This window comes from Fulmarus glacialis, unplaced genomic scaffold (genome assembly GCF_000690835.1).
Source record: "Fulmarus glacialis isolate BGI_N327 unplaced genomic scaffold, ASM69083v1 scaffold4550, whole genome shotgun sequence".
Lineage (NCBI taxonomy): Eukaryota > Metazoa > Chordata > Aves > Procellariiformes > Procellariidae > Fulmarus > Fulmarus glacialis.
This window is the reverse complement of record NW_009189422.1, coordinates 68,796-84,988: the sequence shown is the minus strand read 5'-3', so window position 1 is coordinate 84,988 and position 16,193 is coordinate 68,796. Positions and strand designations below refer to the sequence as shown.

Sequence of the window (16,193 nt, the reverse complement as noted above, 5' to 3'; positions counted from 1 at the left end):
GCATTTGACAGTTGTGATCCAGACTGATTTAGCAATAAGGGATTAGATCCTAGTGGAAGTCTTACAGATTGCTTCTTTGCTCTGATACTTTAGGTGGTATACAAGGATGATCTTAACTGGCTGAAAGGCATTGGCTGCTTTGTTTGGGACACTCCTGAAATTCTCCATGCCAAACATGCCTATGATCTTCGCAGTGATGTGAGTAGATATACTGGTTTTGCTTCTTAGTTTTTTTCACTCCATTGTATTAAAAGGATGGAGTAGCTTTATTCTACTCCACATATAATCTGGAAAATGTTATATATCCTTCTCTACTGAAGTATTCATTAAATAACCATATATGGTTATTTAAACTTTGCTGCTCTAGAAGTGGATACTATCAGTCAGTAGATATTGTACATCCTATTCAGGAAAGCATTAAGCATATGTTTAAATACTTGTCTTCTCAGAAAAGCACTTAGAAGAGTAATTCTTCATTCAGAACCCTTGAAGAAAAGCAAAAATTATGCAGAACTCATATTAAAAAAAAGTGTTTTGATCTTGATTTTATGATTTCTTTTTCTCCCCTCAAGATCTTATGACACATCCTTAGTTTGGCATTAAGCCGTTAAAATGAGAGAATAACCATCTGGTTTTTGAGAATGTATGTCCCTTCATAAGAACTGTGTCAGAAGTATGTTGGATATTTATCATATGGTACATATGCCTATTCTATGAATGAGTATTGACATTTCCTAATATTCCTTGATAAAACTTATCAGCTGTTCTTATCTAGTAAGGTGCCATCTTCATTTATTCAGCCATAATTTCAATACACTTTGTGTTTAAACGCTGATTCACTAATAGAATAGTTCAGTAATAAATTAAATAGTAAATATAGCAAATATAATAATATAATAAATTCAATTAACAATGCCTAGCCTCACTAATTAGAGCTCTTGAATTTCTCCCTGCAGATTAAATACAAATCTAAGGCAGAAAAAATGAAGAATGACTACACTGTGGTCATGGACACTCCTGTCTATGTCCAGAATGTCCTCAGTGGCTTGAATTTAAGTGAAGTAAGTGTTTGTATCACCTTTCACCCCCAATATTGCATATGCCATTACCTCACAAGTTCTAGAAATGTGACTTCTAATATTTTTTAATAATTTCATTTTAATTGTTTAATCATTGCTGTTTATCTACAACTCATTGCCTATGCCTTTATTAAGATACGAGAACACAATCACTAAAATCATTTATTGCCTGATGTTGTGGTTTAACCTGGCAGGCAGCCAAATATCACGCAGCTGCTCGCTCACTCCCCCTGCCAGTGGGGCGGGGAGAGAATCGGAAGGGTGAGAGTGAGGAAAAACTCGTGGGTTGAGATAAAGACAGTTTAATAGAACAGAAAAGGGAAAATAATAATAATAATGATAGAATATACAAAATGAGTGATGCACAATGCAATTGCTCACCACCCGTGCTGACCGATAACCAAGTAGCAATCGGTACTTCCTGGATCACGCCTACCATTCATATACTGAGCATGACGTCACATGGTATGGAATACACCATTGGCCAGCTGTGCTGGCGGTCCTGATTATGTTCCCGCCCATCTTGTGTACCTAGCTCAGTCAGTAGATATGGGAGCTGTCCTTGGACTAGCAGGGTACTTAGCAACAACTGAAAACATCAGTGTGTTATCAACATTCTCCTCATATTAAACCCAAAACACAGCACTAGAAAGAAATTTAACCCTATCCCAGCTGAAATCAGGACACCTAAATCCAAAAAACTTTCATCCAGTTTTTTAGAAGAAATTCCCGTACGTATGCGAACAATACATACTGTGAGAGAATATCACAATTATGACTCTCCTCTAATTCCTTTTTCTTTTTCGCAGGCTGTCTATCGTGGTGAATATATGCACAATGTTAAAGGCAAAATGATTCCTACTGATAAAACAGTAGATTTGGAGCGGGCATATCATGCGAACAAAATACAGAGTGAAGTAAGTACAAAACTTTTGGGTTCACAGAGTTTCTGATATTCAAAAAGCAAATTCTTGAAAAGTTAATGTCTGTCCTTAGCTTTTTAGATAAAGAAGCTAGATTTCACTGCTCTAAAATGAAAGTGGGAAAATGTCCTCATTTAAGCTACAAGTACGCATTATAATGCAGACATGGGGGAAATGTTTTGCCAATTGCGATTAAGAGATTTCCTATGCAGCTAATGAATACTCTAAAATATTACACACAGTTGTCACAGACTCTCTCTTTCTCTCTTCTCTTGCAGAATTTGTATCGCTGGGCTGGTGTGAATGCTCTACCCACTGGATACAGCCTTCCCACAGATACCCCCAGCTTTCAGCATGCTAAACATGTCCAATACATCGGCAGTGATGTAAGTAATGTACTAAGTCCTCCTATCACGAGTTGCAAGGGAATATTTGATGCCTATCCTGTATGAGCACACAACTGTTTGAGACAGTTATTTCTCAGATATGAGATTGCTTGTCAGAGAGCAGCAAGAGTGGGATGGTTCCATGTGGATGCCAGAGCCAGGAACTGAGGGTGACCGTGACATTGGCAGTGACCTCATCATCCAGGGTGAAGTTCCACTGTACCTGAATGGGGTAGGCAGAGCAGGGTGCTGATAACAGGTTGCATGAACAGTCCCAGACAAGGTGAGGAACCAGGGCCAAGGTCTGTCCAGGGGGATCCAGTCAGGAGCTGCGGGAAACAGAGCAGATTGGAGACAAGCTACCTACAACATAGTTCCAAGGTAAATCCAGGAGGCAGGGCTAGAGACAAGTTACTGGTAACACAGGACCAATGTTCATCTAGGAAATGAGGACAGAGACAGGGCTGAAGACAGATGCGTTTACAACATAGCTCAGGCAAGACCTGACATCCCAAGTGTGGCCAGTCAGGGCAATTAAATCTTAGTGCACTCAAGCCACAACATTGATAATGTTTGCCTTAGTGGAATTTAAATGTTACCAAACCCCATAATTATCTGAAGCAATTACTATCAAAATATAAATTTCCTCAGGCAAATGCAAATACCTTATTAGATGCAAGAGAAATTTAAAACGTTATGAATCTTGGGCCACATGGTAACGGTAAAAATAATGATGACATGTAGTATATTTAGCTCTGATATAGCTACATCTCACTTGTTTATCTCTAAAAATCTGGTTCTTTATACTGCATAAATTACTCTCAGAACTGCAGTGTAAGTAGAATCACTATCAAATTTAGTTTCTGTATGTTTTTGTTCCTTTTTCCACTTTATAGCTGAAATATAAAGAAGCCTATGAACACATGAAAGCTAAAGGCTATACTCTGGGACCTAAAGATGTTGGGTTTGAAAATGTGAAGAAAGTGAATCAAGTCATTAATGAGGTACAGTAAATACATACATGTATTTGCTTTCAGTTGTATTTGTAGTGCCCAAAATATGAATGATGAGAGTACATTGGCTGGGAAGGTTTTAGGATCCCTGTTCTTTGAGGCTTTTAATAGCAGTTTAGACAAATATCCATCAAGAATGGCAAGGGATCATTGATCCAGGCTTGGAGTTGGGCTGTATGGGTTTTTAAAGTTCTTGATAACACTAACTTTCTGTAATCCTGTAAAACTGTTACTATAATATAAAATCAATTGCAGCCTAATTTTATTAACCAGTCTGCTGCTACTTGATTAAAGATTGATTAATTTGCATAGAAATTATTGTATCTGTATGACATTGGGTCTCGATAGTTTTAGGTTTTGTATATATGTACTTACTTCCTTGATCATTGGCTTTAATAGGATGAAAATTAAACATACATAGTTACATGTTTGTAGGATTAGAGTCTCAGATTCTCCACGTAGTAGAGATGCTGCTATCAAAACCAATTGTGGAAAATCTTTGCCTGATTAGAAAATAGTGTGCTTGCTCGCTTTTCTCTGGTAGTTATGGAATACCTAGCAAAAAAACTGCCCTTAAAAGAAAAGTACTGCGAAACTGCTTGCCATTTTACGTTTTTAACATGTAGAATGCTGTCTCCTTTGATACAGAGGTTGTATCGGGCAACATACCACAAGTACAAGGACAAGATTCATACCACTCCAGACACACCAGAAATCCGTCAAGTCAGAGCAACACAGGAAGCTGTCAGTGATGTATGTGTCTTTCTAACATAAAAAACAGAAGAGATTTAGAATATTCAGCATGACCAAACATGTGAAATGCTATTTTTTCTTTGTCTTTCAGCTGATCTACAAGTCAGACTTCTTTAACATGCAGGGACACTTGATTTCCTTGCCATACACTCCTCAGGTGTTGCACTGCCGCTATGTTGGGGACATCACAAGTGATGTAAGCAACTTCTGTTAGATACCTGGTATTTGAATACAGCAGGCCTAATACTTTTATACTGGAAGTGGAATTTGGCTTCTATCATTTGCATTTATTCTGTAATAGATAAATGCTTTGTCACTGTGTTTAGGGACTGATTAATGAAATTAGCCCAAAAGTTAAATTTTGGTTTTTCTTTTTCTAATTGCCTCATAGAATAAATACAAAGAGGATCTGAAGTGGTTGAAGGGCTTGGGTTGCTTCCTGTATGATACTCCTGATATGGTCCGTGCTCGTCACCTGCGTAAGCTTTGGGTAAGATTTTTCTTTTGAGAACCATGTGTAACAACGACTGATTTATTTACATGCATGCTGTGTACTTCCAGGAGTTAAGTACGTGAAAATGAGTAAAGGCTTAGGACAGAATTTCTTGCCATGCAGCTAGTTAGTTGTTTCAAAGCACTGTTAGGTTACACTGTAAAATTTTCTTTACTATCAAGAATAATAAAAGCTTCCTAAATAATACTGCTTTTCTTTTTCAAGTCTAATTATATATACACTGATACTGCAAAGAAGATGTGGGCTAAATGCAATGTGGTATTGGATACTCCTGGATACAGAGCGGGTCAGGAACTAAAAACCCATTTGAGTGAAGTAAGTTCTATATTATTTTTGCACATTTGTTATTTATAATTAAGCTCACTGTTTTTTTCTGAAATACATGAGATGTTATAATTGCAAAGCTGTGATTGTACAGCTACTAAATGAACATACGTAACAGAAGAAATAATTCATGGACCTGTCTTTTTCCAGCTGGTTTACAGAGCTGCGGGCAAGGAGTTGAAGACAAAATACACTTCCATCCTTGATACACCTGACTTCTTAAGAGCCAAGCAAGGACAAAAAATACAGAGCCAGGTGAAAAATTTGTACTGTTAAAAAAAACAATCAGGGAATTCCTCTTAATGTACTCTTAAAGTACAGCAAAATCTTTCCAGGCCATTTCAAAGCAATGTAGAATTCCTAGAGAGGACATTTGAAATGACTTGCTCATTTCTAAGTGGCTATGAATTTTCATGTTGACCATGTCTCTGTAACAGACATGTCCGGCTTTGTCCATCTGAAATAGAGCATGGAACCCTGGTACAGCTCTGTTCAAATTCTCTGAAACTCTGACTTCATCAGAGGAATAAATATTTTTATCCATCTACCTTTATTCATCATCCTTTCTTTATTCATATAGTAGTTCATTATCTGAGTTATTAGCCACAAATTTTGTGGGATTTTTAATTTGCAGAACAAAATGAAGATACTCACCAGAGAAAAACAGACCTTATGGATGGTGTGAATGTAGGACAGAGAGGTCATTAATGTCACATGTATTTGACTTCTTGGTTTGTGAGCATGTTACTGGCAGTTACAGAATATCAAGAGTACTGATAGCAAAAGATGAACTGAAATAGTATGGCAGAGGAAAGGGCACATTATTTTTTCCTAAATTGTGTAGTTATGTATATATTGTGAATTTACAGACATTTTTCAGAGAGGTAAAGTAAAACTTACTTGAAATGTATATTTTTTGATTCTTTTCTTCTTGCTGCAGTACTTATACGTGGAACTTGCCACAAAAGAGAGACCCCATCATCATGCTGGTGGGCAGACTCCAGCCTTTACACATGCTAGGCATGTAAAGGACATGGTCAGTGAGGTAAGATATTTGGATTTTTTCCTTTGGTACCACTATGCTGAACTGTTCAGAAGTTTTATTTCTAATTTTAGTGATAGTTTCAAGGCTCAAATCTGTTCACCCTTCATTTAGTTTTCTGTCTCTTACGCTTAAGTTCCACATTTCCTTTATAAGTTGTGGTAAGAGAGTACACTTTTTTAATATGTTTTAGTATTTTATAAGATACCTGTTTCTAAGTGCTTGTTTGCAGAATCTGAGGTACACTGGCTGCAAGACCAGGAAGACCTAGAAAGAGCTGAACAGCTGAGCTTGTTTCCCAAAGTTTTGACAGAAGCGCTTTGCAAGAATGACTTTATGCACTCGGTGTAGCACCCCTGGGCGTTAACTTTATACCAGATTAGCAAATGCTTTTAAGATTAAAGATATAACTTTTCCCTTTTGCTCTCTCTCCTAGAAAAAGTATAAAACCCAGTATGAGAAGATGAAGGACAGATACACGCCTGTCCCTGACACACCAGTCTTGATCAGAGCCAAGAGAGCATACCTGAATGCCAGTGATGTATGTAGTCCATGAACACCTTCACTGCTGCTTTTTCTTGGTTTCTTTATGAAAAGAACAGAAAAAGGATCAATGGGGAACAAGCATGCAAAGCATAGAATATCTCGGTGTGGGTCATAAACTATGTCACCCCATTTGCATGTACATTTCTATCTGATATCACGGAGATTATTAAGTTTTTACTTGATGTCACTGAAATGCTTTTTTTCATTTATTATAATTCATTTTCATTTTCCATTGCACTGAAGTGTGGTCTTACAACAAAGAAAAAATGGATTTAAAGTAATTTGCTTACACATGAAATCTCCAAATAGTGCAGACTGGACTGAAATGATTAATGCTGGAGCCAGGATAGAATACCTTTTATCAGATATTTTCATCTCAGTTTTGTGTTACAAGTAAACTTGCATGTCACTGAGAATGTGCTCATTTTTTAATTTAGAAGTTGATTAGAGAGAAAAATTATCTGAGCTGCTGCACATAAGGTTATTAAGGTGAAATTGATTTTTCCTTCAAGTTGGAATAGTGATTTGTGATTTAAGGCAATGGCTAAGATTACTCTACTCATTCGTTGAGATCTTTGTTATATATTTCACATTGCATGTTGTATCCTGAGGGATATGTGCTGGGCTCGTGTTTTGTTCTAGTGATTAGTCTTACTGTCTCTCTCAAGAATAATTTTTTAATATGGCAAAGAAGCATCCCAATTCTTTTGCACATCTGAATTTCTCCTCTGAGAAAGTCTTTCTCCAAAGACTGGAATGATCTTCCTGCTTTCATCTAGATCAGGACATGGAAGAAGGGATAAGTAGGTTTTTTAAGCCAAAAGCGGCACTTTTGCTGTTCTAGAGAGTAGTCCTGTGATACATGGATGTTTTTTCCTCAGTCTGCAGTCTGAAAGTGAATAGGATGAAATGTTGCTTTAGATGTACCAACTCCTTTTCTCTCTAATTTTCACCATAAGTCTTGGTCAAATTGCAATTGATTGTAGGCAATTGCAGCTTCTCAGAATTCCTCAGGGCTTACATTAGGATATTGGACAGCAACATATCCCTGGATGTCATTCCTAAGAGGTAGGAAATTTAACTAAATAATTCCTGACAGATAAACATAACATATTCTTTTATATGTTATTTTTCTTACCAGTTGCGCTACAAGGAAACCTTTGAGAATACTAAGGGCAAATACCACACAGTGAAAGATGCTTTGAATATTGTCTATCATCGAAAGGTCACCGATGATATTAGCAGTGTATGTATACAACATTTTCATTCCTAATTAGTGTTTGTCATTTAATAACCTAGAATATGCCATTTATGCTATTATTCTATTTCAGTGTGTTTAAATAATTAGAAAAATATGATCAGCACTATTAATATTAACTTTTTTCCTTCTCTGGAATATTATACAATTGATTGCCTTGGATGTTACAAAGGTGAATGCAAGTTAATCTCATTTCCACTGTTTTAGTTCTGATGTTTCAGAAAAAGGAATGTCTTGAAACTGCATGGTCTACAGTGTTCTGTTCTCAAATTGTTTTACTTCATTCTTCAATTTTCTTTGTAGGTGAAATACAAGGAAAATTATATGAGCCAGTTAGGAATCTGGAGATCGATCCCCGACCGTCCGGAGCATTTCCATCATCGCGCAGTCACGGATGCTATTAGTGATGTGAGTTCAAATAGTTCCTGGATGTGAGAGGTTGAAAGTTATAAGTAGGTTTCCAAAATGAAAACTAAGTCTTATTTCTTGAGAAAGGGAAGGCAGCTGAAATTTTTAAAGTGATTTGCACTTTCACCTGATAGATCTGTGAAATGACAGATCAAATCAAATGGCTAAAATTGCAGCCCATCTCCTTTTGAAATTAACAGAACCGTCTTAATTAACTTCAGTTGCATTTGCTTAGATTTGTTTGTTAACCGTATAACAACCTTTAATTGTACATATCTATACATATACAATAACCCCTTAATTCTACAAGAATAAATGTTTTTTAATTCACACAGGAACTCAAATAGCTAATGATAGATTAGGTATGTGAATAATCTGAGTCCATCAGAAAAGTATGAATAACTGTAACTTATTTTATAACGGAATAATAATGGATGTCGCTCTGTTTGCTACACCTTGTGTTGAGGTGCCATTTCAACATTGATCAGCTACCACTTGGTGCCACTTAAAACTGAACCCTTTTACTTCTTTTCTAAAGGTTAAATACAAGGAAGACTTATCATGGCTCAGAGGCACTGGCTGTTATGCATGGGATACTCCAAGTTTTGCTCTGGCAGAAAAGAATAAGGTGCTCTACAGTGGGGTAAGTAAAACAGTCCGAATTGTTGCTAGATGTTTTTTGACATTTGCTTACATTGTAGATACATTTTTCGCAGGAGAATCCAATTCTGACCTAGACATTGATATGAATAACTCATGGTAGAACTTAATATATAGCATCTAAAATTTTAGTTCTTACTGTAAAAGAAAACAGAGACAAAATGATCTTTTATTTATCCTCTCTGTTCCTTGCAAAGCTATCAGCTCCATAATAATTCTTCTAATGATTCAAAGTCTAACTTTAAAATTATGAAGATTTGAAATTTCCTTTGCTTTCTTGATGTGATAGTTCCATCCTGCAAACTACTACATACATAATTTTTTGTTTGGAGATATGTTAAATGCACACATGCAATAATTCCACCATGGTTTTGCTGCAGATTGTTTCTAAAATCACGTGTTTTCATTGCTTACCTTTCTTTGGATTAATGTTGGAATGGTTTTTTTGTGTTCTTTTTTTTTCTCCAGTGTAAGTACAAGGAGATATTTGAGAAGTCTAAGTCTCATTTTAAGTATGTAGCTGACTCTCCAATTAACAAGCATTTTAAACATGCAACTCAGCTGATGGACGGGGTAAGTGTTAAAGATTTCTGTAGAGTCTCATACTGCAGTAGTAAGTGTATGTATGTTAATACCGAGTTGAAGGTCGATCTTCCTTATGAAACTGTAAATAAATCAAAATATATTCAGGCTTAAAGATGTCTTAAGGTCAGACTAAAATCATGAAAGACAAGGTTGTTCATATTGTCTGTCTGAGTATTAAGATAGGGCAGGTTCACAGTACCTAAAAAGTGAAATCCTGACCCCTGTTCCATTACTTTGTCATTGCAAAGAAACTTCTCCTTTGCTGACTGGTTAATAAAAGCTAACTTAAATAATGCTGCTTGCTTAGTAACATCGATTGTTGATTGTCATGTGAAAAAGGTATAGAGAGAATCACAACTGCTTCCCTGAAACGTTGAAAAAAAACTTCCTCAGTGTTAGGAAGGTAGTATTATGTCCGAAGTTACCATAGCTCTCTTTCATTTCAGATATTTTGCCTTGAATTCTCACACTCTACTATTTACTTTTTCTTACTTTTCTCCTGTAGTGCTAAAGAAACAATAAACAGCATGCTAGCAAAGGGGGTTTAAGATTAAAATCACCACTGGAGTTTCTAGGAGTAGTGCTGTATACCCACAGGACAAATCCTATTGAAAAGCACTGTGTTCTAGGTGAATTCTCATCAGCTTAGAGTTGGCATACCGCACCAGACTCTCTGATGCTTTTCATTAAAGCAGCATGTATTTAGACTCTCACATTGTGGTGTTTTATTCTTTTTAACCAGACATTATGTTAAATTGTTTACCTGTCATTAAATGTATTACAGTATTATCTGTTCTAAGTATGAAAAACTGTTTCACAACAGATACCATTCCAGTACCATTGCTATCATTTCATACTCAATTTGATAAGCAGCGAACCAGAATTTGTTATGGAAGATTGTTAGTATTCAGTCTTCTTATTGTTCAGTAGAGCAAATAAGGAAAAATATAAGATGAGAAACAGAAATGAGTAAAATTTTAGCAACGGGGGCTCCATACATTGAAATGAACTTGCCTAAATATCTTCTGTTATGTAAGTGATGTTTTTCGTGATGAGGGATTATAGGTTTTGCTTACAAAATATCTGATGATAATATAACATTGTATTTTACCCTTGCATCTCATTCTGTTCTCTTTGTACTCAAATCAAGAATCTAGTTCCATACAGAGTTGTTTCTGCAGTTATTTTTCATGAAGAAAGTAGTTCATAAAATGGCTTATTGAGGAGTGGCAGGTACAGAATATAGCCATCCTTAAATTGTAGATTAGGCCTTCCAGTGGAAATCTAGAAATGCATATACTATTTGGAAATATTTTCTCTCTGTGTTTTTTTTTTTAATATGTTTTTCTCTTTTGGTTATGAACTTCAATCCCAGCCTTTAAGTAGTCCATGTAAAGAGGTTTCAATGGTTAGAACTATGATCTCTTTGTGTCTTCACTCTCTTTTAATTTATTACACTGTATTATGCTATTCTGAGCAGAAATTATATAAAGCTGCCTATGAGAAGCTCAAAGATAGGTACAGCGTTATTGTGGATGATCCTAGGAACCTCCTGGCCAAGTGGGGGACTACACTGAGCAGTCAGGTACTGTAGGAGCACTAGCCAGTGCTGCCAGAAAGTGCCTGATTCACTCACAGCTACTCTGTCTGTGTGAAATGTCTACAGCTAGCAGTATCACAGGTTTCACCTGTGATGTTGTGATGTTTTAGTTTAGTTGATCAGCCAGTCTTTGTTTTGCCACCCAAAAAGAATTACTACTTTTTGAGTGAGCTGATCTCTACTGTATGTACTTTCATATATTGTGCATCAATTGACATCAGAAATCTAATGCCTCTTGAAGTCATTGGAGAGGTTTTAAAAAATGCATGTTGTATCATGCGTTTATTTTTTATTACCTCTCTTTTAATGACCTTTACAAACATTATCTTTTTACTCATTACTCAAGCAACAGTGACATATTTGGCTTTTGAGTGCCCTCACCTTAATCTATAATTTATTCTTATCTCAAAATATTTTCACAATTTCCTTAATGGGATAGTATGCAGATCTTTTAATATGTACTCTTGACATTCTTAATTATATAGATGTAAGTTGTATGCACATCTGAATGAATACATATAGTACCTTGCCTAAATCTCTCCACTCTCAAAGTGTCTGGGATCTAGAGCTGCGTTGTTGTTCATGGTGTTCACAAGTCTCTTTTGTGCTTCGTTGCCATTTGCATGAACAGAAAAAATATAAATCCTTTGCCAAGATGCTCCTGCAACATGGATGTAATGAAATTCTGAGGCCAGATATGCTGACAGCACTCTACAACACATACTTATGGAGCCAGGTAATATGAAGAACTGCTGCTGTAGGAGACATTTTATATACAAATATATATACAAATTAGCTGCTTGGACTTCTAATATTTAATGCTTGGGAGTTCTCTAAATTTCTACGGATATCACACTCCAGAGTTTTGTCAACTCTTTCATCAATTTCATCAATTTCTTTCTCTACTTACTGGTTTTAAGCAAGGCTAGCAAAGCAGTCCTCATGCAGTCACCTAATACAGTTTATTAGAAAATATACTCTCTCCTTTTGCCAGTTCTAATAAGAATCAGAAGGTAGAAAGTGAATATGATTCATCTATTTGTTCATATAGAACAAAGAGCCTAACATATTTATATTTCTGATGATGTAAAAGAAAGCCTGTAATGACTCTGATATTATTGTGAAGAATTAATTTTCCATAGTCCACCTTCATTTAATCTGGATTCCAGCATATATATTTTGGTTGTACCAGTTGGATGAAAATGTGGTTTATTAAATAACTGATACATATTTAGTTCTGCTCTGAAATCACAGCTGCTAGCAGTAACCTTACTTTTTCAAAAATTATTCCTGACTGGGCCAGGTGAAACTGGCATATAACATTTAAATTATAAACTGGAAATGCAACAGTAGAAAACAATTACATGAGAGGGAGGGGGCTGTTCTTCTTTGTTACTATTATCACAGTTAATAACATTCTTCGGTAATAAGGTACTGAAGGTCTTTACTAGACATTTTTGTTCAATTTATCCGTGGATTTCTATTATCTTATTAAAAACTACTTGCAGGTAAGTTTGAGTATGTTTGAAGAAAAAAAATAGCATTCTGACTGACCTGCACGTTCATCTGAGTTGACTTCATGTTATGATTTGTTGTTTGTGTATAATTTTTTAGATTTTGTCTGTCGTAGTCCTGTTTCGAAAGCATGGTTTTATTTTCTGATGCAAGATAGAGCATGAAAGTTCTTTTTAAAAAATGTGCTCTAACCTCTTCCACCTGCCCTCAGGCTGTCTACAGTGAATTACCATTCTTGGTGTACAGTCTGTTCTCACTGAATTCTGTGAAAACAGGTTTAGAGTCCTGAGTAGGGCAAGATGATCTTTAAGAAAGAAATTATCAAGATACAAATTCTGCTATCAAAGCCTTTAAAATAGCCTGGTATTATGATATATTCAGTGGACTTTTGTATCTTCTACTGTGTAAGATGTTTTACATTTCTCTTCATTTGATGAATATTTAAAAATGAGATATTGTTCAGTTATGAATTTTAGAAGTCACTCACCTGCCGAGATTGCTTTTTTTAGCTCAATCTTGGACATTTAGGATAGAAGTGAAGCTTTTACACTCAGTGAAATAAATGTAAGATTAATCACACAAATAGATAGGCAGCCTCTTAGGCAAATAAGGGGGTTGCAAAGTTTAGCTCATTGTGCATGTTCAGCTTTCATTGGCTTTGGTGGAAGGATTTTGCAATTTTATGTGTGAATATAAACATATCTCCTGAAGATGTTTTGTCTTGGTTTGTGTGGTTAACATATTTTCAGGTTCAATACAAAAAGGACTATGAAAAGAAGAAAGACAAGTATACTATGGTTGTAGACACTCCAGAACACTTAAGGACTACAAAAGTCAACAAACAGATCAGTGATGTAAGTGTGGTCAGACCCTTTAAAGCATACCTCCTTCTCTGAATTCTGACCTTTGAAGTGTGATAATTAAGAATATGGCATTTTGAGTAGTCCATTATACAATGTTTCTCACCTTGATTTTTTTCAATTGATGCCAATACTGTCAAGAAATAATATAATTATAATTTTTATCTTCAGATTATTTACAAGTTGGAGTATAACAAAGCGAAGCCTAAAGGCTATACTACAATCCATGATACACCTATGTTATTGCATGTGCGCAAGGTCAAGGACAGAATAAGTGATGTAAGTAAATTATCCTTGTCTGTGGTATCAGAAAGACACATAATTAGCTTTTTACTTTGATATGCAATACTTTTAACTCATACGTAATGCTGTCATTAAAAAATAGCTTCTTGTTAGAGTGTATTGGCTTTGTTTGCATGTAAAACTCCATAGGTACTTAATGCTTTTTCAAAAAACACAACAGAGTATGAAAGTATTCAGGAAGTTTTTTTCCGTGTGACGTTCTTCTGTAGCTTTTGGAACATTTTTGCTGGGGTGGTGCAGCCCTCACTAGTAATAAAAGCCATGAGCTGGAACTCGTAGCTAATTAAAGCATGGATTTGGGGAGTTTGTTTCTGGGTTTTCTTCCTCTATTGGCTAGTGGCTTTTGTGGAGCCTTGAATAAGGTACTTAATACATTACTGTGTTTATTCATTTCTTCTATGGATATTGTGAATATGTAAGGTAAATATTCTAATCTAAAATAAATGTGTTTTGACTATGGGACAATGGAAGGCTAAAAAGAAGAGAGAGAAAGGAAGATGAAGTGGGTAGAATAATATAGGATTTGGAAGTCCTGGTCCTAATTCCTCCTCCTACCCTAGGCTTTCTCTCTGACCTTTGTATTGTTGTTCCTTAGATATCCATAAATAAAACAATGATACGAGCACTTCTGTAACTCAATATAGTACTGCGAGAATAAGTGGTGTGAAAGTCATTCGGATGCTACATGGATTATTTATATAATGAGTAAATCTAGGAGGAAAAAGTAACCATATTATCCAGATACTAACGTGGATCATTAAGAGACAAAGATGTTCAAAAGCTATCTGTGAATTGAAGTATATTTTTTCAGTTCCAAACTGAGTGCTGAATTTGAGATTCTATAAAGGAATTTTCAGAAAGCCTATCAGAAGATAAGTTTCTTTAAAGCATTTCTATTAGGTGCAAAAAACTAGAAACAGGCAGAATTACTGTTCATGTGTAGATTTTGTTAAATCGTGGTGAGTTATACCTGCTACATTTTCTATTTAAAGAGAACTGCTGCTGAAAAGGACCCTTCTTTCAGGCAGATGGTTGATACCAAGTTATATTATAGTTTCTTTTTCTTCTGTTAAGATTTTATCTCGACAGGAGCAATTTTTAATATTATGTTTTTCACGTTTTGATGCTTTTCTTGTTGATGATGATATTATCTTTGTAAATGTCTTTTATGTTTGTCTTTCTTTAGCTGAAATACAAAGAAGTGTATGAGAGGAATAAATCTCACTGCAATGTCATAGCAGATTCAGTTCATATTAAGACTCCAAGGCACGCTTACAAGTTAAACAGCAATGTGAGTTCAGTTTTATTGATATTTTAATTTTATTATAGATAGTGTTTGGGACTGGCAATGGAGACCACGAGAAATTATTTTCAGTTCCATTGAAATTTTTTGAGCTTGGACATTGCTTCTAATTCTTATGCTGCTTGAATAAAATATGTTTTAATTTATTTCATACTAAAGTGCTCACTCTTGCAAGTTGTCCTTGAGGTCACTTGAGGTCCTTGTATGTCACACATCTACTGTTCTTCTAGTCCCCCTCTGTTTTCCTCACAGAGACACAACTGTCCCAGAAATTCTCTGTGATGATGTTCTTGTAGATAAAGTGCGTGCTTCATGGGAAGCTCACCTGTGTTTTCTGTTATTGGTGGCCAATAGCATTCACTTCAACAGGCAAGGAACTGAAAGCACTCACATTCTTTGAAGTCATGATATCTTTTCAGTCATTCATATTCCTTTCTTCACCTAGCAGTGGAAAAGCTAGGGTAATGGACTCGCACTGGGTTGTACATGATTCAGAGGAAAGCCCTAGTCTGATGTAGATGCACTTTCTTACCTCTTCTCTCTTTAATTGGTACAGACCAAAAGAGAATTTGCATCTGTATGAATGTCATGTGTAAAGTACACAACTTCGGTTAACTTCTTTTTTTCTTGTTGTTTCATTATAAACAGCTGGATTATAAGAAGAAATATGAAGCAGCCAAGGCTCATTGGCACTGGATTGCTGATAGACCTGACTTTGTTCAAGCAGCCAAGTCGTCTCTGCAACAGAGCGATGTAAGAAAATCAGAACAAACTGAATACTCCCTTTCCCCACTTCTCTCGTGTTCAGAATAAAAAAAAAAAATTGTAGAAGATTTGAGACTCTCCTTTTTTATCTTCTATTTTTAATTCCTGCAGTACGAATACAAACTGGACCGGGAATTCCTAAAGGGATGCAAACTCTCTGTCACAGATGATAAAAACACAGTATTGGCCTTAAATAATGCCATCTTGGCGAGTGATGTAAGTACTTGAACACTCACTTTTTTATTCTACTAGAACTTTACTTACTACATAAACTACTTCATTGGAAATATGATGGGATTAAGAATGAAGCTTTGAAAAGTTGTTCTCAGTCTCACTTCATTATTTGATTTGACTTG

General features: G+C 35.7%; 1 protein-coding gene across 1 annotated transcript in view; it reads left to right on the top strand.

Annotated features, from left to right (window-relative positions):
* The window catches only part of NEB (nebulin), a gene marked incomplete at its 5' end in the record, with an annotated part of 61,903 nt that overhangs the window by 14,659 nt on the left and 31,051 nt on the right, over nucleotides 1-16,193 (top strand). The window contains 22 exons of the mRNA XM_009581839.1: nucleotides 94-198; nucleotides 957-1,061; nucleotides 1,889-1,996; nucleotides 2,281-2,388; nucleotides 3,285-3,392; nucleotides 4,050-4,154; nucleotides 4,246-4,350; nucleotides 4,546-4,644; nucleotides 4,873-4,983; nucleotides 5,143-5,247; nucleotides 5,933-6,037; nucleotides 6,471-6,575; nucleotides 7,722-7,826; nucleotides 8,142-8,246; nucleotides 8,785-8,889; nucleotides 9,375-9,479; nucleotides 11,723-11,827; nucleotides 13,356-13,460; nucleotides 13,638-13,745; nucleotides 14,956-15,060; nucleotides 15,721-15,825; nucleotides 15,949-16,053. Coding sequence (XP_009580134.1) covers nucleotides 94-198; nucleotides 957-1,061; nucleotides 1,889-1,996; nucleotides 2,281-2,388; nucleotides 3,285-3,392; nucleotides 4,050-4,154; nucleotides 4,246-4,350; nucleotides 4,546-4,644; nucleotides 4,873-4,983; nucleotides 5,143-5,247; nucleotides 5,933-6,037; nucleotides 6,471-6,575; nucleotides 7,722-7,826; nucleotides 8,142-8,246; nucleotides 8,785-8,889; nucleotides 9,375-9,479; nucleotides 11,723-11,827; nucleotides 13,356-13,460; nucleotides 13,638-13,745; nucleotides 14,956-15,060; nucleotides 15,721-15,825; nucleotides 15,949-16,053 — 2,322 coding nt within the window. The remainder of the gene's footprint in view (nucleotides 1-93; nucleotides 199-956; nucleotides 1,062-1,888; nucleotides 1,997-2,280; nucleotides 2,389-3,284; nucleotides 3,393-4,049; nucleotides 4,155-4,245; nucleotides 4,351-4,545; nucleotides 4,645-4,872; nucleotides 4,984-5,142; nucleotides 5,248-5,932; nucleotides 6,038-6,470; nucleotides 6,576-7,721; nucleotides 7,827-8,141; nucleotides 8,247-8,784; nucleotides 8,890-9,374; nucleotides 9,480-11,722; nucleotides 11,828-13,355; nucleotides 13,461-13,637; nucleotides 13,746-14,955; nucleotides 15,061-15,720; nucleotides 15,826-15,948; nucleotides 16,054-16,193) is intronic.